The 24831-nt window shown below is 35.4% G+C and overlaps 1 protein-coding gene and 1 long non-coding RNA gene across 3 annotated transcripts in view; one reads left to right on the top strand and one right to left on the bottom strand.

Annotated features, from left to right (window-relative positions):
* Positions 1-24831, bottom strand: part of TES (testin LIM domain protein) — an 87772-nt gene that overhangs the window by 15686 nt on the left and 47255 nt on the right. Inside the window, exons 1-2 of one of the 2 annotated variants that reach the window (XM_074193858.1) lie at positions 19079-21080; positions 14232-14317 (exon numbers count right to left, since the gene is read on the bottom strand). In XM_074193858.1, coding sequence (XP_074049959.1) covers positions 14232-14317; positions 19079-19111 — 119 coding nt within the window. In that variant the 5' untranslated portion in view covers positions 19112-21080. Of the gene's footprint in view, positions 1-14231; positions 14318-19078; positions 21081-24831 lie in introns of those variants that run through there. The other variant, XM_074193859.1, reaches the window with a different exon arrangement.
* On the top strand, positions 19294-24166 carry LOC141493034 (uncharacterized). The gene is made up of 2 exons (XR_012470103.1): positions 19294-19425; positions 24070-24166. It is a non-coding gene; the product is annotated as an uncharacterized LOC141493034 (long non-coding RNA).

The raw sequence follows: 24831 nt of genomic DNA on the forward strand, positions 1-24831 counted from the left end.
CCTAGGGTAGGTTTGCAAAAGGAATATACTGAATTAATTCAATTAACAGCAGTCTCATCATTATGAAATATGTTCTGGGTAACAAGACTTTCTCCTCATCCCCTTCCTAAACCAAAAATAATCCTAGCCAAGGTCATCATTTCTTTCTCTATTTTCAAGTTAACACTCTGCTGCCCTCCATATAAGAGCAAGTCCCTGAATTCTCAAGAATCTTTCCCCCACTTCTCCAACAGCATTGCTCTTCTTATTCTTAGTTTGGTCTCTCAGGCTTTCAGTTCAAAGATACAAATTCTACACATGCACTCTTTCAAAAGTGTGAATAGTGAACTGTGTGTTCAGTGCATTCCTAAAATCTCATTTCAGTCTCAAAATAACATTGTGAGGTGTGTATATTAATATTACCCTATTATATAGAAGTGAAGGGGAAGCTCAGAAAAGAACTGCCATCAGAAATCATGCTGAATGGACCTTAGCTTATGCTGCTATATTAATTTAGTGGTGAAGAGACTTTGTTTCACCTAAGGAAGGAGAGAATAAACAAGGTGAGACCACTGACTTAGAAATATAGACAGATCAAAGTCAATAAAAGGAATTCTGAGATTGGGTCTAAAGAGGGTCAGACAGTGATAAATAATCTTTTCTCTAGTTTTGTATATTTAAGAAATTTATCCTTTTTCTGAGCTTATTTCCCTAGAAGGGCTTTTAAATATTAACTCTGTCTCAATAAAGAAAGAAGGTCTTCCTTGCCTAGTAAGTAGGAGAGAAATGAATGTTGTCTAGGGTCCCTGGTGAAAACTATTGATAGCAAATAGTAAAAATATCCTTTGAAGAAGGGCTCTGGAGTTTAGCAATGTAAGCTGTTCTGAGATTCCTAGAGACATTTCTTCATAGTCTCTCCTTTGAAATGAAAACTTTTAAGTTCTACATTTTTTTAAATCATACCAAAATATTCAAAATGGAACTCATCATCTTTCCTCCTAAAATTCCTCCTCCAAACTCCCTATTTCAGCTAGAGAAACAACTATTCAGGTCTGCAACATCAGACATCTTTGATCCACTCTACTCCATACTACATATTCAATGAACCATTAATTCTTGTCATGTCTCTCTCTCTCTCTACATCTCTTACACTCATTGTCCATTATGACCATTACTTTAGGTTCCAGTACTCATTGCTTCCCATCTAGGGAACTGTAATAGTCTCCTAATTCCTTGCCCCTGCTTCCAGTATTTGCCCTTTCTAATTCATCCTCCACAGAGCTGACAAAATGATCTCCCTAATACAAAGGCAAGACTGCTTCTGCCCTATGCTTAAATCTTCAGTGGCTTTTTATTATCTCTAGGATAAAATATCAAATTAAGAGTGAAAATTTCAAGAACCTTAGAAATAATCTATTTCCACTCTCAAGTTTATATATATAAAGAAAACTAAGGGCTGAAGAGTTGTTGAATGACCTATCCAAGGGACATACAGGTATCAATCAGCAGAGCAAATCACCAAATTTATTACTTTTTTCCAACAGCATATGTATATGTGAGGAAAGGGAAAGGAAAAAGGGAAGAGGATAGGAAAATGGATTACTACTTCCTAAAGAAGTGAGGAAGCAGTCATCAACCTGAAACTATGTAAAAGGGGGGCAGGTCTCTTGATTGGGCATATATATATGTTTGGTTTACACAAGCAGGATTTGTTGACTACTTAGTTAATTAACATTATTATAGAAGTGGTACAAAGAGTTTTATTAATGTCTTATCATCCTTTCTTTTTGGTCAACCCAAACCCAAAGTATTAAGAGGAAAGAGCATGAAAAAGTCTTGGAATCACAAATAGATAGGAGGAATTGTATGAGTCTCATCATCCATACTTAGAATTTGTCCCCTTCTTTCCTTTGATACTGCACCACCCTGGTGTAGGTCCTCATCTCCTCATTTCTAGGTTATTATTGACAGCCTGCTTATGGATCTATCTGTTTTAAATCTCCAATTCATCCCCCTTTCATTCCCTAAAGTGATTTTCTTAAAGCATAAGTCTGATTCTATCGACCTTATACTAGTGAATCCCTATCATGTCTAGGATGATAATACAAAATCCTCTGTTTAGCATTCAAAGCCCTTTATCACCTAACTCCCTCTTGCCTTTTTGTTTTTTACAATTCACTCCTTCCTACCATCAGTGACACTGGATCACTGGCTGTCCCAAGAATAAGAAACTCCCTCTCTCAGTTCTAGGCTTTTTCTCTGGCTGTCACCATGCTTGGAATACTTACCCTTCCTGTTTCCTTTAGGTCCCAACTAAAGTCTCACTTCTATAGAAACTCTCTTTCAATCCTCCTAATTTGAGTGCATTCTATCTTGCCACTGGACCCAGATGGTTCCAGAAGAGGGCATGAGGCTATGACTTTGCACCACTCAGCTTCATTTAGTCTCAATGAGGCACCTGCATGTCATGTCACATTCCTGATTTCATAGTTTTCCAAGAAGGAGGACAAGCAACAACAACATATTTACTGCTTGTTCTCCTCTTTCATATATTAACTCTTTGAAGGCAGGGACTATCATATACCTCTTTTTTTGTGCACCCAAGTCTTAGCATAGTGTCTGGGTTATGTTGTTGATGTTCAGTCATTTCCAGTCATATTTGACTCTTTGTGACCCCCCCCCCTTTGGGATTTTCCAGGCAAAGATCCTGGAAAGGTTCCTTCTCCAGCTGAGGAAACTGAGACAGAGTTAGGTGACTTGCCAGGGCCACACAACTAATAAACGTCTGAGGTCAGATTTAAACTCAAGAAGATGACTCCAGACCTGGCCCTCTAACCACTGAGCCCCACCCCACTATATCCCCACACCTAGTCTGTAGTAAGCACTTTATAAACATTTACTGAATGACTAAGGAAGAAAGTGAGGCCCAGAAAAGTTAAAACCCAAGATTATACAAGAAATGAGTGTCCAGGGTGGGATTTGAACCAGTCCTCTGTGATGCTGTTCCCTCCTTTGTGAAACAGAGCCAGCCATATCACCTGTCTGGGCCTCAGTATGCTGATCTATAAAGTTCTAGTGACTCCCCCCCAACTCTGTCTGCAGATGGAATGAACAGAGTATGCTTGAAGAACAATAATGAACAGATAATAGATTGGAGCTGTCTTTAAAGCCAGAGTTCTTAACCTTTTTTTGTCATAGACCCCCCCCCTCCCTTTGGCAGTCTGGTCAAAGTGCTGGATGGGCCCCCTTCTCAGAAAAAGAATTTAAGAACATGTTAAATTTCAGTGAAAGGATAGTGAAAATAAAAACACACTTTTTTTCCTACCCAAGGTTGAAATCTGTTCAAGGTGCCAGGTTAAGAACCCCTGTTTTAAAGGGCTTTAAAATGTCAAAAAGAGTAAGGTACATTTTATCCTAGGAGCAGCTAGGCAGCACTGAAGCTTTCTCAACAGAGTGATTTGGTTAGATATCACACTTGTAAGAATATCAATTTGGTAGCTAAAGACTTCAAATTTAACTTAGGGTCACTGATACAGTTAGACCTCAATCAATGCCACTAGAAATGCTGATATTTTACAGTGTGAATGTAAAACTCCATTTCTGGAAAACTACACAAATTATTTTATATAGCTCCATAATAATGAACATCTACATGGTTCTTTACCAAAAAAAATCCAACAACAACCCAAAAGACCCAGTCTTGACATAACTTCATATGAACTGCATGACAGACAGCCTTAGCTAAGGAGAACACCAGAGACAGACCAGTGCCTTATCTCCAGGTCTTCTGATTTCTGGTCTCTGACTAGCCTTCTAGCAGTTTATATGAAGCTTATGTTTTTGCATATAGTGTTGCCTTAAAATAAGGAGTGTGTGTGTGTGTGTGTGTGTGTGAGTGAAGTTATTTCAGCACTTAAGAGCACCAGGGAGAGTGCAAACTACTTTATCCACAGAACACTGGTTTCAATTGTGTACTTTGCAATTAGCTGCCAAATAGCACATTGCAGTTTTGGCTCTCAAAGATTGCTCATGGCGGTTATCTTATACTCCCATCTAGTGGAAAAAAGAGCAAGTTATGTTTCTGAAGTTTCTATTCAATTCATCCTGATCTTTGCAAATGCTCAGGAAGGGATTTTTGATACTGATATGTTATTGTTGGACCTAATTGAAGACTGTTTCCTCTGAAGAGATGCTAAAACAATTAGGCTTTTAAGTTAAAAAAAATTAAAAAATGTATTATTTTGTCAAAGAGACATCTATCCAGGAAATAGACTTTGCCAACAAGTGCTGCCCCAATGAGGTCCTGCATCTAAGAATCATGATGGTGGGGGGGGGGTAATTCTAAGGTTGTGTGAAATCCCCATGGAGGTCATTAAAGCAGAGAACTAAGTAGTCCATAATTTCAGGTATGGCTATAGATACATGATAAAGAATGAAAAGTGAAATTTTGGAAATGTCAAGCATGAAAATGGAAAAGCTTGCTAAATGCAATCTTTTTTGTTTATAGAACATCCAAATATAACAACAAATATAACAATGTTCCATGTAAAATATAAATCAAGGCCATGGGAGTATGTATATGAGAGAGGAAGGGAGAGAAATTGGAAATCACTTAATAGATTTAGAGTCTCTACTCACCAAGGTGAACCCAGAAAGTTATCTGAAACCTCTTGTAGCTTCCCTAAAGCCAGAAAATCTCAAGGAAGATCTAGTCCATTAACCAAAGCTTGGCTCTGATAAGCCAAGTGTTTTTCTATCATCTGATAATCAGCCTAGAGAACCCACACTAACACAGCTAAAATAATGAAGCAGTCATTAAAAGAATAAATTAAAAAGCCTCTTTTTGAAACATTATATATTCCCCAGTGAACAGTAGAATGTTATACTCTTCTGCCCACTGGTCAAGGTCAGACTTAAGGGAAGTACAAAGAGATGCTGCGTGGCTAGTCCTAGCTCCTAAGAGCTAAGATTAATTACAATGAATATCAAGTGGAAATGAAATCACAAAAATGTATCTTGATCCAAAAGGGATATGGAAGAGAAAAAAAGTAAGGAGACAATTCATTTGGCATCTAGGAGATTTAGGGTCTCATTGTATGCACAAGTGCATATTAGTTTCACACTCTTTCTGCATTTCTTACTATCTACTTTTCTAAGAGAAGTTGTTAGCAAAACACCACCCCCTTACCAAACCCAAAGCTATATCCCTTCACTTCTGCCGGCAGTCAATAATATATTGCATCCATTCACCACGCCTTAGAAAAGGCTCTGTCATTTAAAATGTATCATCGAGCAAATATGAATTATTCTGTAGCTCTGCCAAAAGCACACTTTCCTTTTTTAAACTCCAGTGAAAAAGCAACATAGCATAACCTTGGCTGAATGGGCCCTCTAAAGAACTTTGAGTCTGGTTGGAATATTTTTAGATTGTGGGTAAAACAGAACAGGCCACTGCATAGGGTGCACTGTTAGTGGGAAGAAGATAAATTACAAATAGAACCAGGCTCTTAGGATTGAATTGATGATTGGAATCAATCCTTTTTAGCACTTCAAGCAATAGAAGGTGAAGAGTCTAATTCTTAAACCTGAAACTACAGAGGCTTCTTTGAATTTTAATCTCTTCAAATTAACACTTAAAAGTTTTATATTTGAGGAACACTGATGCATGAGAAACACTGATGCATGATGGATAGAAAGCTGGCTTTTAGCCAGTCAGATATGATCAAGTCATGCTTCTGACATTTACTTGCTGAGTGACTCTGGCTAAGTTACTTTAACCTGTCCCTGCTCCAGTCTCGTGGTTAATATGAGGGGTTAATAAGAAAGGGAACCCTGCCAGCAACATACTGATCTAGAAAAGCACAAATAAAAATTAGCTTTTTATTGTATTTTTATTTTATTAAACATTAAAATTACATTTTAATCTAGTTCTGACAGCAAAGGAGTTTTGCAGTTAGGAATAAAAACACCTTTCCTCTAGTCTATGAACTAAAGATTTCATAGAGGGAATCTCTTTACCCAGGAATTCTCCTTTTACCAATAAAATCATAGATCGGATCCCTATTTGGTTGTTATCTCCATTCTTATACTTCAATATATTTTTGAGATCTTTAGAAAAGAAAATCATTTCGAAAACAATCAATGACTGAAAAAAATCTCAATACTCCTTGACCTGTGCTGGCTTCTCTCTCTCACTCTCACTCTCTCCCCTTTGTTGTCCTAATCTCTTAAACCATTAATGAATTTAGAAAATTGTATCCATTATATGCTTGAATCCTTTGCTCCCCTTGCCTTCTTACTGCTCACACTCTGCTAAACATAACAGCCAATTGCTCCCACCATTCATTTTCCTTCTTCTTATATGCTGTTTCCTTGACCCCAAAGTCTTACTACAACTTTTTTGCTAGTTAATCTCAATTAGGTCTTTTTTTGCTTCAAGGCAATCTGTTTTATTCTTTCAAAACTTATTTTCCAACATTTCACTCTCTTCTTTCTTAAAACTGCCCATAAGCATCAACTGAGAATCTCATCTTAGACTTATTATTTAATTTCAGGCCATTTCCTAAAAGCTCTCTTTTACTGTCCTCAAATATTACTTTTACATCATCCCCTATCTTTCCCTCCTTAAATCTAGACTTTAATGAAGAAGTGGTTCTTCTCAACAAGGCCAGTCTTCTACATGTATCTAAGATCCCAATCTCATATTCTCCAGCAGATGAACTTTCCTCCCTCCTCTTTAATATTTCCTCAAAACTGTTGTTTCCTTCCTTGTTGTTTATGAGCATGTGTGCATATTTATATGTGTGTGTGCGTGTGCACACACATGGCTAGAAACCTTTGTTATTGTTACTGATTACAACAGAAGCATATGCTTTAATCCATTTTTGGATGAGTGGAATTTTTTTCAAAACCAATTTGAAAAGCACTGTTTGCATTCCAAACTTTTCTCCTAGTAATTTAGAGCTATTTTTGATGTTCCATTAATAATCCTAAGAACTTCACATTTACTGTATCTGAAATGAGATGTCTATATTTGGGCACTGTGAGAATACAGTGTTTATTTTCTAAGTGTTCAGCACTCAATATTTTGGGTTCGATATCCATCAAAGGTCCCAGGTTTCCAGAAGCTAGTTTTAATTTTCCATATCAGTGGAAGGATAGGAGACAGCATTGGTAAAGAGAGAAAAGACAATGAAGTCTCTTGATTATAAATGGAAGTAATGGTGATGACAACAATAGTAAAATATATAATAAACCTAAGCACAGCTTATTTGGCCTTTCAAGCAATCCTTTGAAGTTGTGAGCATAGGTATATTTTCATCCCCATTTTACAGATGAGAAAACAGGCTCACAGAATTAAATGACTTGCTCATTATCATACAACTTGAAATACTGCCAATGTTAACAGTGATTTAAAGACATCAGTCTCTGCTTCCTCCAGATCTAGCACTTTCTATACCACACTACATAAGATTCCTAATGAAGGACTTGCTTGATTTGAGAGGAAAGAAAAGAGCTGCTAATACTTGGACACAATTCAGGTTTGCCTAGCTGTGTGACCTTGGGGCAAGTCACATAACCTTACTGTTCTGCATCCAGGGCCATCTCCAATCATCCTGATTCATATCTGACCACTGAATCCAGATGACTCTGGAGGAGAAAGTGTAGCTGGTGACTTAGCACAGCACCCCTTCACTCAAATCTCATTCATGTGCTTGTCATGGTATCATCTCCCTGATGTCATGGTCTCTTTTGAGAATGAAGGATAAACATCATCAATATCACATAATTTGGAGTTCTTCATTGATGTCAAATTTTTCTTTCAAAGTGAATTTGGACTTCAGATCATTTGAATTACATCTGACAAATGTAAGAAGTAAATTTTTAATTTTTAAAATTGAACTTTAGGTGAAAAAGACCAAAGTAAAGTTATGAGAACCTCTTGATAGTTTAATAAGCTTGCTAAAAGAGCAATATCTCTAAAGGGAAAGCTCATATTATTAAAGGAATGGCACCATTTTGAAGAATATAGAAGTACACTGCCAAAACAGCACTTTAAACATACAACTCATATTGGATATACAAGTTCTGATAGACACTGTTCAAATAATTGCTTTTATTACCCTTTTAAACTTTGTCGTTTCCTGCCAGTGGGCAGCAGGGCTATGTTCTTATCTTTTAGAATGGCAGCCCATTAGTGAGAGTAGGGCCAAAAGCACCACTAAGTTTATCACATGATAATTTGAAATACATACATTATTCACATAGATTTGGAAAAACAGTGCTATTCTAAAGCACATCTCCTGCTGGTTGAATGAAATCACAAGAGTCACATTTATGTGATCAATAAAGAATGTTTTCTTCTGTATCTTTGTCTTTTGTTCAAAAAAGTTATGACTACATTTAAGTGTTAAGGGATAATAAACAAATAAAGTAAAAGGTGACATCTAAGGGGGAAAAGTGGTAGCTCTGAGCTTCAGATTTACTAGAAGAACAAAAAAAAAGCACTTCCTTAGAAAAGCAATTTAAGATTATATATGGAAATAAATCACTAAAATATTTTTATACCCTTTGAACTAGCAAGTTCTTAACTCATGAGCTACTGTTCCCTTTGTGATAAAAAAAATACAACTTGTACCTGCAATTAAAAGTAGCTTGCAAACTTCCCATACTCTGAAAGAGATAAGGCCCTGACTTGAGCAAAGGATGTGTTTTGTCTGTTTGGACAGAAATATTCAAAACTGATGATTCTCTAAATATGAAGTCACTAAAGTAGGACAAAGATGAGTTCCATGTTTCTTCTGGGTGCCTCAAATTGCCCATACCTTTACATCCAGATTTTGCTATATTCCAGATGAATGGTCTAAAGTAGGTTGTTAGTGACATTCCCCCCCACCCCCCACAGGATGAGGCATAGCAAAGGTAGAGAGGAAGGGAAGGTTACCACTGGGAGGCTGTCACGACAAGAACGAACTCCAAGCTTTAGCTCTAGTTGTGAAAATAAAGTCAAAAGGATAAGTAACAAATTTTGTCATAGCCCAGATTATAGAGAAACTTGTCTCTGACACATCAGACAGAAGATAGATGGATTCTTGTCTCAAATGACCTTGGAAAAACCATGATAGATATGAGGGCTTGTCAAAGGCTCGTTGTCTTTTATGGTTATTAATAAATTCTGAGGTTACATCTGGGTGAAATCATTAGTCTTTGTATAGTAGAATGGAAATGAACGATCCTTTTTACATATCAAAGATCTGCCACTGTTGAGCTTTGAAAAATCATAACTATGTCAGGGAAGATTTAGGCTAAATTAGTAATTCCATTTGAGATTAGCCAGAGTTTGTGAAGCTATAAGGTAGGAGGAGGAGGTAGCAGAATAAGCCAAAATAATTTGAAAATCTCTCATCAATTCTATTGTCAAGTCAGTGCAAAATTAACTCAGATTTTTTTATGATTATCAAATATATATATTATGTTATATCAAGATATGCACATATTAGGCATATGCAAATTATATATATATGCACTATCTAGACAACTAAGCAAGCAGAACATACAAGTTCAGCTAAAAATGTATTATTACAATGACAAAGGTCTCATGTATTAAATATATTATATCTGACAAAAATTCAATATCTAGACTAAGTTCTATATCTAAGTTCTAGTCATTTATCTCTTCAGAGAAGAAAGTTTAAAATCTCTCATTTTTACATGAAAAATTAGATTGTAAGAACAAGTAACAGGAAAAATGCACAGAAGCAGAATTAAACCATTAAAGCAGGAATCTCAATCTTTTCTTTTCAGGAAAAGCTGAAATTTTTTTCATAGACCTTTCTCTGTTCATCTAGGGCAACTCTATAACCTACAAAAAAAGGGTATCTCAGGTCTGTGAAATGACTAGTCCACTTTTATCCAGTAGAGGGTAGTGTAGCCTCTCACAAAGTAGGCAAAATCAGCTCTCATAGCAAATTCCATCAACCTTAAAGAATTGAAGTACTTCATATCCAACTTTAATATATACAGATTTTACCTTTGGAAAGCATCTTAGAATCACGACCTCCTTGAGAAGGAAATATAAGGAAGCATATATTATAAAGTCCCTTTGAAGATGTCTGCTTTCAACATAAACATTAATGCTCACACATTAGCAGAGATGAAAATGTTTTATAATAGCTACTAAAAATATTTGGAATGCTATGATGCTTCTAAAATAATATTAATCTTAAAAATAGAATATTCAAGCATTTTGAAAATATTCTCTTTCCCTTTTCTATCTGGAGTAAGTTACTTCTTAGGATAGTACTATGAGACAGAGATATCAGACATCTGGCCAGTGCATCCTAAGTGCAGCCTGAATCAGATTAAAATATAATGGGAAATATCTAACAAATAAACAAAAATACAATAGAACACATACTATTGTATTTTAAAACTAAGTAAATATGTGGCCTGAGGGAAATACTTACTGGAGAGCTTGGGCGCCTCTGCCTCCATTTCTGAGCTCTTGTTAAGAGCCTTTAATTTGAGCAACACTGTTTTTCACAATAACTGACTATGAATATCAGATGACCATAGATGGCTGAGATGAGCTCCCTAAGAAGATCTCTAGATAATTCTTTCATGAATCTAACCATTGTTTAAATGAATGTGATTCATGCCAGCATATTGCATAATAAAGTTTTCTTCCTTTTCAAAGTGTGCTATAATTAGTTTTATATTTTTTGTTTAGCAATTAAATTTATTGCAAAAGAACTTTCAGATATTTGAAACAATATTCACTAATCCTAACTCTTATAAAGCAGGCTATTTTCTACCACTAGTGAAATATAGTATTCCCACAATTTTATTTAAAATAATGTCCTACTTAGCATCATTAACATTACCCATTGAAATACTCATAGGCAAAACAACATTAATTGTAATATTTTGTATTTTATCTTATTGAAAAGAGGAAGACCATCTGTAATGATCACCTTTTTAATTGTTCCCTCAAAATTATCATTTACATCTTCAAATAGAGATTGTCACGTTTGATTATTCTCTCTCTCTCTGGCTTTTTCTATCTTCATCTTTCCTATTGCCTACAAACAATCCCAGGTCTCTGAAATTCTTAGAAACAAAAAAACCTTCTCCTGATACTCACATACTTACCTTATATCTCTTCTCCTTCTCATAACTTAAATTTTGCTGCTGATACAAGCCAGTTCTACTTCCTCAATGCCCTTATCTCCTGCCTCTCAAATTTTTCTAAGCTGTCTTTTAGCCCCATCATTTGCTCCAAAACTTCTCTCTCCAAGGTTATCAACTATATTTGCTGAATTCAGTGGCCATTCTCTCAGTCTTTATATTTCTTGACTTTTCTGCACTCCCAGGTGAGATCCAAACCAGATTAAAATTGCCAATGCTTTCATATTTGAAATTTTATTTATATATTTAAATTTTAATTTATATACTTAAAATATGATTGGAAAAAATTAAATAAATGAAAATAAAGCAAAATTTACTTTTAGTTAATTCCTCCCTCCAGGTAACTTGTCTCCCTTAGTTTCTACATCATGACTCCAGTTCTTTCAGTTTTCTGTGCTGAATCATCAAATATTTTTCAAACCCTACTTAAAGATTAAACTCCATAGCTCAGATCTGGACCCTCTTCAATTCATTCTTTAAACACTACCCCCATCTTATAAATTTATATTGTATTCAATGAGCATTTCTATGCAGACAATTCTCTTATCTATAAACCAGTCATATTTTTCTCTTAAATGCTATTTCCTCAATTCTTTATTGAGAATCTTCAACTGGATGTGCCATGGGCATCTTAAAATCAAAACAAAGTTTCCACCCCTTCCTACCCCTCCAACCCTTTAACCTTCCCTACTTCTGATGAAGAGATCACCAATATTCCAGTCATTCAGTTTTTAACAGTTCTAGAAACATGATTTACTCTTCTTCCTCCCCCACCTTCCCCTATATCCAATCAGATACTAAATCTTATCAATTCTACTTCTACCACATCTATATATACCTCCTTCTCTCTAATCATATGGCTACCACTCTAGCTCAGTTCTTCGTTATCTCAAGTCTCTATATTGGTCTGTCAGCTTCCAAGCTCACACTTCTATAATCCATTCTCAACACAGTTATCAAAATAATCTTTCTGAAGTACCATATTCTGTCACTCTCTTGAGCAAAAATCTTCAATGACTCCCTAGGATAAAAATAAAATACAAATATACACATCCACACACATCCACATTGAAGTGTAAGGCTACTCACAATTTGATTTCTAACTACCTTTTCTATTTTATTTTACATTACACCCCTTTTACTCTCTCTCTCTCCCTCTCTCTCTCTCTCTCTCTCTCTCTCTCTCTCTCTCTCCCTCCCTCCCTCCCTGCTAGCCCAATTATTCAACTTACTCTGCAATCTTAGCATTCCATTTCTATCTCCTCATTGCCTATACATAACATAAGCTATTCTCCATTCCCGTAATGCACTCTTATCATCTTTTTCTTCCAGAATCCTAATTGCAGTTCAATTGTTAACCCTTAAAGATAAGTCCTTCCAGATCATTCTAGATGTTCATGATCTCTTTTCTGTACAGTTACCCAGAATAAGTTCAACTGAGTCAACTACTCCCTCAACTCTTTCTCATCATGTCACATATTCAATCAGTAGGCAAATCTTGATTCTCTCTATTTCTCTACCCAGAAAGCCATCATTCTAGTGTAAAACCTTTTCACCTGCATCTGAACTGCCACTCCCCAGGGTCCACTTTCTTCTTTCCACACAGTCATCAAAATGATTTTTCAAATAATTGCTTTTAAGAGAAACTTCAAGCTCCTTCATATAATCTTAAAGCTTTTTACAAGCTGGTTTCAAAGTGTCTTTCCAGATTCTTTATCCATTACACTGTCTACATTCCAAATAAACTGTATTATTTGCAGTTCTCTGAGTCTGGTATCCTAGCTATAGTCTGTATGTATGCCTTTAGAAAGGTTGTCCATTGTATCTAGAAAATACTCTCTGCCTACTGCTGCTTTTCGGCCTTCTCAGGTCAAGTGCCAAGTTTCTTTCTTTTTTTTAAGGTTTTTTTTTGTAAGGCAAATTGGGTTAAGTGGTTTGCCCAAGGCCACACAGTTAGGTAATTATTAAGTTTCTGAGACTGGATTTGAACCCAGGTACTCCTGACTCCAGGGCCAGTGCTTTATCCACTGCGCCACCTAGCCGTCCCAAGTGCCAAGTTTCTACATGAGACCTTTCTTAATCATCCCTAGTTCAAATGCTCTTCTCTTTCCTTTTTCAAAATTATTTTTATTTTTTTATAAATCTTTACTGGATACATGTTTCACTACCCTTTAGTCTCCAGTAATCTGTAAGTCTTTTAAAAGTGGAGAGTCTTTACATTTCTGTCTGTGTTCCAAGTGTCTAATATAGTTACTGGCATATTATAAGCACTCATTCAATGCAATAATCATTAATTAACTCACCTTTATATAAGGATTAAAAGTTTACAAAATATTCTCCTCACAACAGCCTTAGAACTAGGTGACATTGTTTATTATTATTATTATTATTATCATTATTATTATTATTATATCCATTTTACAGATGAGAAAATTAAGGGCCAAGTGATTTGCTTACAGTCACACAGTAACTGTCAGAACTAGAACTTTGAACTTAGGTCTCCTGACACTCAATTTATAATTTTTTAACTACATACCATAGAAATAATGTGATAGCTTAATTTCAGTAATGATATTGCTGATCAGTTGGTCTACCTCTCAAACTAACAGTTAAATAAGGTTATAATTGAATTTCCTCAAATTTTTATTATATTTATATTTTATTATAACACATTGATAATACTATTGAAGAAAGAGATTAGTTGAGGCACTGCTTTGTGGAATATGTTGAGAATTCTCAAATAAAGATGTAATCCCAACAGACTAATAAAAGACTCATTTGCTACTACAAAAATAATTAGATCCCACTTTGCAGAACTAAAGGCAATTTAAAAGGAAAATGAACAAATCAATCCCTTTAAGACAAAGTTTTGTGGTCCAATTAGCTCATTACAATGTACTGACAGTGAGAAAGGAGAACTTTATATTTTATTCACATTTCAGAATAAAGAATTAAAGATCTGCATTAGCAATCATGCCAGAAAACTTGGTACTCTCTCACTGTCCAAAAAAAGTGAAGTAATTATTGCCATAGAGAGAGGAATTTTCTAAGTTTAAAAACATTACCTCCAGAAGTGTAGTTCAAAACCTTCACATTTTTCCTTGCATTTTAAACAGGGGGCACCAAATCCTTGCTCATGACCTAAACCCATCTGTTCAAAAGAAAACAAGACAAAACAATGTACCTTTAATATAAGAATTTAAAATTTATTTAAAAAAATCAATCACTAATTTTTCATTTATAGTTTTTAAAAAGTATTTTCTTTTAATGGGGGATGAAGAGAGGAGACTATCATGCCATTTTAAATAGTGGTGCTTTATCTAAGGTCCAGTAGAAAGTAAATTATAGATTTAAGCAATACTCAAGTTATTTTACAACCAATTGCACATAAAAAAGACACCAAGACTTGACAAGCAATTAATTAACAGTCAGAATATTTCAAACTTGAAAGTGCTAAGTAAATGATATATACATATACACATTAATAAACAGTATAGAAACAACTGACAAAAATATTACAGGAAAAACAGAAAGGTTTAACATGTACCAAAATATTTGTGTAGCAACATTTTTTTCATTGGTAAACAACTGAAATAAAGGAAATGGTGGAACTATGGCATATATAAGCTCACAGATCTATCTCCAGCAGTGATTTCTTTTTAGTCTTTCATGGTCCAAATGCTAAAAATTCTTTAATGAAACTTGATGCAGTAAAATTGTTAATTAGTATAAGCAAGTTATAAGTTAATGAATAAATCTAAAAAGAACTTATGAGTAGTATATTAAATTACTCTAGAGATTCACAACGCATTTTTGTTGTTGAATTCCTGAAGTTCCAGATTATAAGAAAAAAATATAACATTATTAATCATGAAGAGAATACAGCTCCAAGCAATTGAGAATAACCAAATTTGCACAAACTAATATAGTGATCAGAACCAAAAGAAAAATAAGTACTACAGTAATAAAAATGAAAAAAATACAAAAAGGAGGTGAGATTGAATGATTATAGAACCAATTTTGAACAAAAAGAAGATTAATGCAGAAAGCTCCCTCCTCTTGTTACAGGCATTAGACTATAAAAGCAAAATGTTGAATACATAGTTGGGGTTATTGTATCCTTTATTTTTGAACAACTGTTGTGGTTTGTTGTTTTTTTTTAATTTCAACAGAAAATTGAAATCATGGATGAGGTGGGACCATGGAGAAATGACTGACATAAAAATAAAATTAATGTTTTCTAAAGCAAGAAAATACTATAAAGTCCCTTAAGCAGTGGGTGGTCAGCTTCTTCACTATCTGTCTTCTGCTATATGAAATAGGATGTTACTTAAAGTTCTACCCTGGAAATGAGAAGTTCAAGCAGAGGTTGGTTGGGGATGAAGAATTTAAGAAACAAACCTACTTAACTCAGTATTTATAATTTCTAATATGAATAAAAATCACTTTACTATTTTTACTGTTTCCTAAACAGAAGTCTTAGTTTATTCTTTCCTCAAGATAAAGGACTAAAGGATAGACAAAGGGACTGAACCTGTGATTTCATGAGTATAGATAACTTTCATGAGTATAGATAACTCTCAGATAAGCAAACTCCTCCCAACCAGCACAAGAAAGACTTCACCAACTTTGTTTAGTCTTAAGGTTAAGTGATTTGCCCAGGATACATCAGCTAGTAAATGTCAACAGCAGGACTTGAACCCAGATCTTTCTGGCTATCTAATATACCACAATGACTCTCCAACTATTAAAGATAAATTAATATTATGGTACCACCTTTTGGGTTCCAACTTTCTGATTTTTTTAACTGGTATCTTGCATTTGATTTTATCAATTCCCTTTAAGTGTGTACAGATACACCTTCAAATGACTTTAAATAAATATCTCTAGGTACAGCTTTTATTTATAATAGTTAAAATGACTAAGTTGCTCCAATAACTACACAAATTAAAAATAAAGGACATATGAAGACAGAAAAAAAGGGTAAATGGGGCCAAATTTTCTAATCATTAGATTTTATAGCAGAGTGGCAGACATGTCAGGTAGGTAACACTGCTTTTAAATGTCACATGTTTTCTATTTGGTTCTTTTCTCAATTAACAGGATTTTTCCCTGTCCAAGTAAAATTCAATTAGTGATGTGCATTATTAAGAAACTGGTTCATTAACAGGTAGATTTTTTTTTTTTTTTGCTAGGCAATAGGGTCAAGTGGCTTGCCTAAGACCACACAGCTAGGTAATTACTAAGTGTCTGAGACCAGATTTGAACCCCAGTACTCCTGACTCCAGGGCCGGTGCTTTATCCACTGTTCTACCTAGCTGCCCCAAACAGGTAGATTTCAGTAAAAGCTGGACAAACTTACATGAACTGATGCTGAGTGAAGGGAACATTGTACATATTAATAGCAACATTGTGTAAATAATCAACTATGACAGATTTGGTCTATCATTAGTTCTTAGCAGTACAATGATCAAGTGATGGAAAATGCCATCCACATTCAGAGATTTATGAAGTCTAAAAACATGTTGTTTTCAGTTTTTTAAATTTATTTTATGTTTTTTTTCTTTCTCATGGTTTTTTCTCTTTTGACTCTTCTCTCACAACATGAGTAATATGGACATATGTTTAGATTTTACATGTATAACTTCTATCAGATTATTCCTGTCATGGGGGGGAGAGGGGAGAGAAAATATGAATGCAGAAAAAAATGTGGAATTCAAAATCTTACAGAAAATGAATGGTGAAAACTATATATGTAATTGGAAAAGAAAACTTTTTTAAAAGAAAGAAAATAGGGGAAGCAACTTTGTCATTTGTGGCAAGTCAGGAGAAGGAAAAGGAAAATACTCCAATTCAGCACTTAAAACAAACTGATCCCACACCTCTAAGAGTAAAGCATTTTTGAGCATGACCCCAAAATGCATAGATATGTAGTCATTATTTATAGAAATACATCTATATCTAAAGCTAAAAAGATGAGATAAAGAGAAACAGATATTTAAAAATAAATTTCCCTTTATTAGTGGCACAAATACCTTTTTAGATAGAGCAATCTGAGTTAGCTTCATTTTTAAAAATTCTTTGCCATTTTTTGATGAGTTCAGCTCTAATTTAAGTTTATTTTAATGACTGTCACAGTTGAAATGGGAAGAATTTAAGGGCTGTATGGTTGTGGTGTTCAGTTATTTTTCAGTAGTGTCTGATTCTTCATGAGCCCAGTTAGGGTTTTCTTGGTAAAGATACTGAAGTAGTTTACCATTTTCTTCTCCAGATCTTTTTACAGATGCAGAGCTAAGGCAAATAGGGTTATTTGATTTGGCCAGGGTCTACTAATAAGGGTCTGAAATCAAATTTCAGGTCCAGTATTATCCACTGTGTCACCTAGCTACCCATTTTACAAACTATAGTTCCCCAAATCACCATTATTAAAGGTAATAGGGTAATTGATAGGTGAAAAATATATTGCTTTATTCTCCCTTATTTAACTGAAAAAAAGCTAGCTACTCAAAAAAAAATCAGTTTGTAGAAATATCGTTAAGAAATCTTGAGATACTTCCCTTCTTTAGTACCTTACCCTAATTATTTGGAAACTAATTGTTTTGAACATATTTTATATTTACTTATTTTTGTGCATGTTGCTTCCTCTCAGTAAAATGTAAGTTTTCCAAGGCAGGCCCTATTTTGGCAAAGTACCTATATATTAATAACTAAAACATTCTTATTAAATTTAATGGAAATATCTTTTTTGCCTCTATCAAGAAATACCTTTACCTATATTCATGTATTAGGGGGAAAAATTCCTAATTTTTAATGGGCAGCACTGTAAGACATCACAACATAGGGTCCAAAATAACAAAACCACAGTGAGCACACCAATAGCTAAGAGACAGATTCATCTGTCAGCTAAGTAGTATTTGGAAGGGAACTTGGAAGAGCTAATGTAGAAACTAAATTCTATGAAATTAAAATTCTGCGTAAAAACTGAAGTCTTAGGACTGCTCTCCCTAGTCCCATCCCTGCAAAAACTTCTGGTTTGCTAATATTTATGAAGTCAATATCTCCGTATAAAAGTTAAACAATATTAATTGGCAAAAAAAGAACTTTAGTGTTAATTAATGGTGGTTAACTGAGAGCAAAACACACTAGAATGGGGGGATCAAGCTGAAACTTTACAGAAACAAACTTTACAGAAAAGATATCAGCCCTTTCCCCATTGCCGACCCTTAAAGAGTACTGAGAGAGAGGAGAGAGAGAGACAGAGAGGGAGGGTCAAAGAGAGAGAAAGAAGACAAAGACAGAGAGAGACAGAGATAGGGAAACAGAGAGACAAGAGGAAAAAAAAGATATAGTAACCAGTTTTGTTCTGGGAGATTAAGGTCAGAGCTTTGCTATAAGATGAAAACTGAAGCTATGGGAGCTAATGAGAAAACTAAGCAAAAACTTCAGAGGGATAGAAGAGAGACTAGGGAAGAGTCTCATGAGACACCTGTGATTGCTAGGAGTGACCTAGTTTCATACTAACTTCCTACTTTTTAGCCCACCCAGTATAATTACAATTTCAATTTCTTACCTCTTAAATACAGTTTAGTCCCTTCAGTTCTCAATCACAACAGAAAACAAAAACCAGGATTTTTTTTACCAGGATTTACTTACTCCTCGTTATAAAAACAAAACTCATTGTTTTAAGCAGATAAAGTTCATCTAAGTAGGAAGAAAGGACAGTGAAGGAAAAAGGAAAAAGGTAGATGAAACCTTACAGACTACCTAAGAGAATAGAATTAGGAAAAGCTAAGATGACATACATCATAAACTTCCATTATTCTCTTCTCTTCCCCCAAATGGGATATAATCCCTTATCACTTTTCTGTTACAAATCAACACTGATTCTGTATTTCATGACCCAAGAACTTACTTTGCCTTTCTCATATAGACTGAATAGACCCATCTCCTTCTCCCCCAAATGCTGTCCTAGGGAGTTGAGATAGTCAGAATGAAAAAAGAGGAAACTGCTCAATAAATTATGGCATATGGATACATACCATTGTGCTGTAATAAATGACAAAGGAAGTGACTTCAGAGAAACCTGGGAAGATTTGCATGAACTGATAGAGAGCTAAGTGAGGAGAACCAGGACAGCAATTTATACAGTATCTACAGCACTGTAAAAATTACTTTAAAAAACTAAACTACAATCAATGCAATAAGTATCAATGATTCCAGATAAATGTTAAAGAACGTACCAACTTCCTGCCAGAAAAGGTATGGAGTCAGGGTGTAGAATGTGAAATTTAAAAAACATGACAGTATGAAAATTTGATTTGGCTGACTATACACAACATTTGCTATAGGTTTTTTACAAGATTTTTCCTTTCCTTGTTCTTGGAAGGGAGGAAAAATAAATGCTAATTGGAAGAAATTTTTAAAGAAGAAAAGAAGGGAGAGTTGCAGAGATGGGTAAGGATAGTCTCCTCTTCTGTTCATTAAAGGGCTGAGGAAACAAGATGATTTATATTAACCCAGTTGCCCAGGTATGCGGGGCATCTGAGAAGCACAAAGTTTGCTACTTATAATGTAAACCCACTCCAGTTTATAAGCATGCTCAATCTCACTACAAGTTAATATGGAATTGCAATTTCTCCCGGTTTTTATAACCTCTGTTGATGGGCAGAAGATTTATGTGAAGTTTGATCACTTAACCAAAGGATCCAAGGAGAGGGCTAATGTTAACTATCTGACATTAGGTATAAAGCAGTGTCACTATCCAACATTAGAGATAGGAATCAGACATGTAGTTTCATTGGTACAAGTCTAAATTAATGAAAGTTTTTTTCCCAACATTATAAATCAGCACTTTCTATACAATATATAGTAGTAGAGAATTGCTTAAAACAGAGAGGTTAAGTGATTCTTTTAGGGATAGTATTCAGAAACACTTTGTCTTAGGTCTTTCTAGCTCTGAAATCAGTTTCTTTATCCATTATGCCTACTGCCTGTCTTATAAAATACTAGTGAAGTTTAGTTTTTTCTAATTTTTTGTACAAATGACACTTAAGGCAGAGCCAAGATGGCAGCATGAAGGCAGGAATTTCCAGAAACTCATTCCGCCCAAAAGTCCAAAAATCATCAAATTATGACACTAGTCAAATTTTAGAGGGGCAGAACCCACAGAAAGACCCAGTCCAAGACAACTCAGAAGATCTGCAGAAAAGTCTATTTCATTGGGATAGGGGTTGGAAAAAGTCACAGCTGCAGCCTAGCCTGGTCAGAGCAAATCAGCTCCAGCCTTCCAGGAACAGTCATAGGCAGCACCTAGGTCTGGGGGCACCTGGGTCCCCAGCAGAGTGGGTGGTTTCCAGATCTCTTGCCCAGGAATCACCAGAGACAGCCTGAAGAGGTAGTGAGAGAATTCTGCTGCACCAGAGTGAGCACGAAGTCGAGTGATGACCTCAGAACAGCCCTGCAGTGAGAACCTGCAGCAGAAGTCAGCAGAGCCACCCAGCACTTCCAGAGCTCCCAGCCCACAGACAGAGGGTCAGGGAGACTTCAGAGATCTCTCTGTTCTCCCTGGAGCAGGACCATGCTGTTTGCCCACACTCAGATCCAGATTGCAGTCTGGGCCCCATACTACCATAGCCCAGCAAGGACCCTCTTCACAGCTCCAGGGCAGAAGGGAGGGCCTGTGGTTGTCTACATACCAGAGCATAGGTAAGAAAGGAGTCAGAGCCTCTCTTAAGGCATTGAAGGCATTAAGGTCCCAGTGGGGGTATCCCCCCCAAAAACCCCCAAAGCTTTGGAAGTACAGTAAATCAGTCATAGGCTGAGAAAATGAGTAAACAACAGAAAAAGAAAACAATCTGACCCTAGAAAATTATTTTGATCCATGAAGGACCAAAATACATAATCAGAAGTTATCAAAATCAAAACTTTTGTATCCAAAAAAGAAATAGGAAATGGGTTCAGGCTATGGATGAGCTCAAAAAAAGACTTTAAAAAGCAATTAAGGGAGTGTAGAGAAAAGTTGGGAGTAGAAATGAGAGTGATGCAGATAAATCATGAGAGCCAAGTCAGCAACTTGGTAAAAGAAATACAAAAAAATACTAAAGAAAATAAGATGTTAAAAACCAGTTTGGGCCAAATGAAAAAAGCAACACAAAAGCAAAATGAGAAGAATTCCACAAAAAGCAGAATTGTCCAGCTGGAAAAGGAAATAAAAAAGCTCTCTGAAGAAAATAACTCTTTAAAGATGTAGAATGGAACTAAAATGACTTTGCAAGAAATCAGGAAGAAATAAAACTATACCAAAAGAAGCAAAAATTACAAGAAAATGTAAAATATCTCATTGGAAAAATAACTGACCTCAAAAACAGATAACAGAAGAGATAATTTAAAAATTATTGGATTACCTGAAAGTCACCATCAGGAAAAGAGCCTTAATTTCATTTTTCAAGAAATAATATAGCCAAACTGCCCTGAGATCCTAGAAGCATAGGGTAAAATAGAAATTGAGGGAATTCACCAATCACCTTCTTTCAGAAGATCCCAAAAGAAAAACTCCAAGGAATATTATAGCCGAATCCCAAAATTCCCAAGTCAGACAAAATACCAAAACTACCATGGCTCTATAATTAGGATTACAAAGGATCTGGCAGTGTCTACATTAAGGGCTTGTAGGGCTTGGAATATGATATTCCAGAAGGCAAAATATCTTGGTTTACAACCAAGAATCAACTATCCAGCAAAAGTGAACATCCTCTTTCAGGGGAAAAGATGGACTTTCAAACTTTCCTATTGAAACAGCCAGAACAGAAAGTTTGATCTCCCAAGTATAGGACTCAGGTGAACCATAGAGGGTGTAGACAAGAAGGACCAATATGAGGAACTTAATGATGCTGAACTGTTTGCATTCCTGCATGGTGAGAAGATACTGATAACTCACATGAACTTTCTCATTTATAAAAGCAGTTAGAAGAAGCATATATATAGACAAGACACAGGAGGGAGCTGAACAGAGTGAAAGGAGAGAGAGAGAGAGAGAGAGAGAGAGAAGAAATGAGAGTAGGAAGGAATAGAATGGAGGGAAATACAGCTAGTAATAGCAATTGTGGGAAAAATAGTGAGGCAACTTCTCTGAAGGACTTATGATAAAGAAGGCAACTCATCCCAGAGACAGAGCCATTAGAATCTGAACACCGTTTGAAGTACACTTTTCTTTCTCTCTCAGTATTTTTGAGGTTTCTCTATCTTTTGTGGGGAAGGGGGCAAACTAAGAGGACAGTGTTCACTGGGGGGGGGTCATCTATATCATGTCAGGTGTCTCATGTAAATCATGTAAATCCCAAATAGAAGAGAGAGTTTAGAAATACCCATTTGTTGAGGTCTGTTGTGCTGATTTGATGACATGAAGTCCTGGAACCTTCTGCTGGTCAATGGAGATGACCATTGACAGTGAAAAATAAAGTAGATAAAGAACACAGATTTCCCATTATAGAATGAAATTAGGCAGGCCACCAAGGAGTACAGTTTTTGGCTAGAGAAACAATGACTTCAAATTGAAGTCATTCAAAGGCTCAGAACTAAAATAGGAAAAGATGAGGATGAGTAATGATTTCAAAATCCAAAAGAATATTTAATAAAGACAAATTATTTTATGCTACCATAAAAGTCCAATTATGAACAACTTTAATCTGAGGATAAAACTCCATCTTTTAAAATCTGTTGCTTCTTACAAAACTCCATAGCCAATTGCTATGTGAGGTCTTTGCCCATCTTCAAAACCACTTGTGACTTTCACAAAATTACTTCATATATACTTTCCCTAGGGGCAATTAGGTGGCAAAGTGGATAGAATGCTGGCCCTAGAGTTGCCTACTTGAGTTCAAATTAAGATTCAGACACTTCCCATGTGACTTCAGGCAAGTCACTTAACTCTGCCTCAGTTTCCTCATCTGTAAAATGAACTGGTCAAAACCACTGTAGTATCTTTGCCAAGAAAACCCCAAACATGTCAGAGTCACAACTGAAAGAACCTATCAACAAAACTGACATTCCCCCTATAGATTGTCAACAAAATTTTTAAAGAAACAGAGGAACCTATCCATCCCATTTGGTGAATTCTTTTTGAAGAACCTACAAAGACTTTTAGATAAGAATCAAGCTGGATGAGAAGCTGTCTTTGGATTAGAATCTGCAGAATCACAAATACACTGAAGTTTTAAAGCAGAAGTTTCTCTGCTTATAAGTCTAAAACACAAGTATAGGTCCCTTTTAAAGGTTTTAAAGTAATGATTTTTTTTGGAAGGAAACCAAATCCCACAAAAAGAAGTAGCTTTTAAAAAATACACAGTTATTGTCATTCCAAAGCATGTAGCCCTATCACCAGTATCCTAATATTACATTTAAAAACACTTTCATACTTGAGGGCAAAACAGCACTGGGATGAATTTCTTTAGAAACAAAATTTCCAAGTAACAAGATAGACTGGCAACATTTCATATGACCCAGGGAATGGGGGTTGGGGGGGTAGAATTCTTTGTCAGTGACTCTAAAAGAACAAAAAGAGGGTTAGAAAACATCTGGAATTTCAAATATGCTCTGGGCTGATTTATGGACAATTTGGGTCTGGAAGATATTATAAGGAATTTAGGGTGAGATCATAATCTGTTTCATGCTGCTTTCATAACTCAATCCCTCTCCAGAGTACAGGATAATACATAATTACCAAACAAGTGAGTATTAACTAAAATTACTTTCACCATTTTGGAATGAGGCTGCTCTTCAAAGGTAGACTATTATAAAATACTTTAAATATTCTATTTTAGTTAGTTTTATGAAACCTTAAATTTTGAAAGTAATGTGCATCATTCTGTAGAACATAATACCTGTGGCTTTCTCTCTTCCTCCTAGCCTTTCCCATCTGTCTCTCCACCACCCCCACCCCATCATGATTTGGTGCTAAGTGAAAAGGCTATCCTATCAATAAGTAAATCTGACTTTTTGATCATCATGAGAGCTTTTATATATTCTGTTTCTAACCTGGGTAAGTTCAACCCTTTACTGAACTAAATACAAACCCCCAATACACATAATATACTACAGCTCCAAGATCAAGAGACACTAGTTTCAGCTTCTTGGGTAGCTGAGACTATAAAACTGTGCCACCATGTCAGATCTTCATTTCTATTTTAATCCTATTCTGTAGCCAGGACCCTTAAAAAGATAACAGTGGCTAAAAATTGATCTAATCTAGGAAAGGGAAAAGTATGAGCAGTGGGAAAAAAAATAACAGAAAAATAACATATTTTGGGTCATCCACTCTGTATTCAAATTCTAATTTTGCTATTTGCTTCTGTATACCCTGAGTCAGCCACTTCATTTCACTTCTAAGATTTTCATTTTTTCAACTGTTAAAAAAGGCTTAGCTTCACATGTTTCTTCCATTTCTAAATCCTATAAAGTTTATTTTCCCCTTTTCATATTTTGATTAAAGCTTGGCAAGATGTTCAAGTGATTTAGGGGTATACCTTAAATACTTGGGGAAAAATATATTAAACAAAATTAGTGATTAACACTCCTAAACTCCAACCCACAACTTGCCAATGTTCTTTAGTGAAGCTGTGGAGAAACTTAGGAGAAAATCATTTTATCCCCCCCCCCCAATATATGTTT

Source organism: Macrotis lagotis, chromosome 7, assembly GCF_037893015.1.
Source record: "Macrotis lagotis isolate mMagLag1 chromosome 7, bilby.v1.9.chrom.fasta, whole genome shotgun sequence".
Taxonomy (NCBI): domain Eukaryota; kingdom Metazoa; phylum Chordata; class Mammalia; order Peramelemorphia; family Peramelidae; genus Macrotis; species Macrotis lagotis.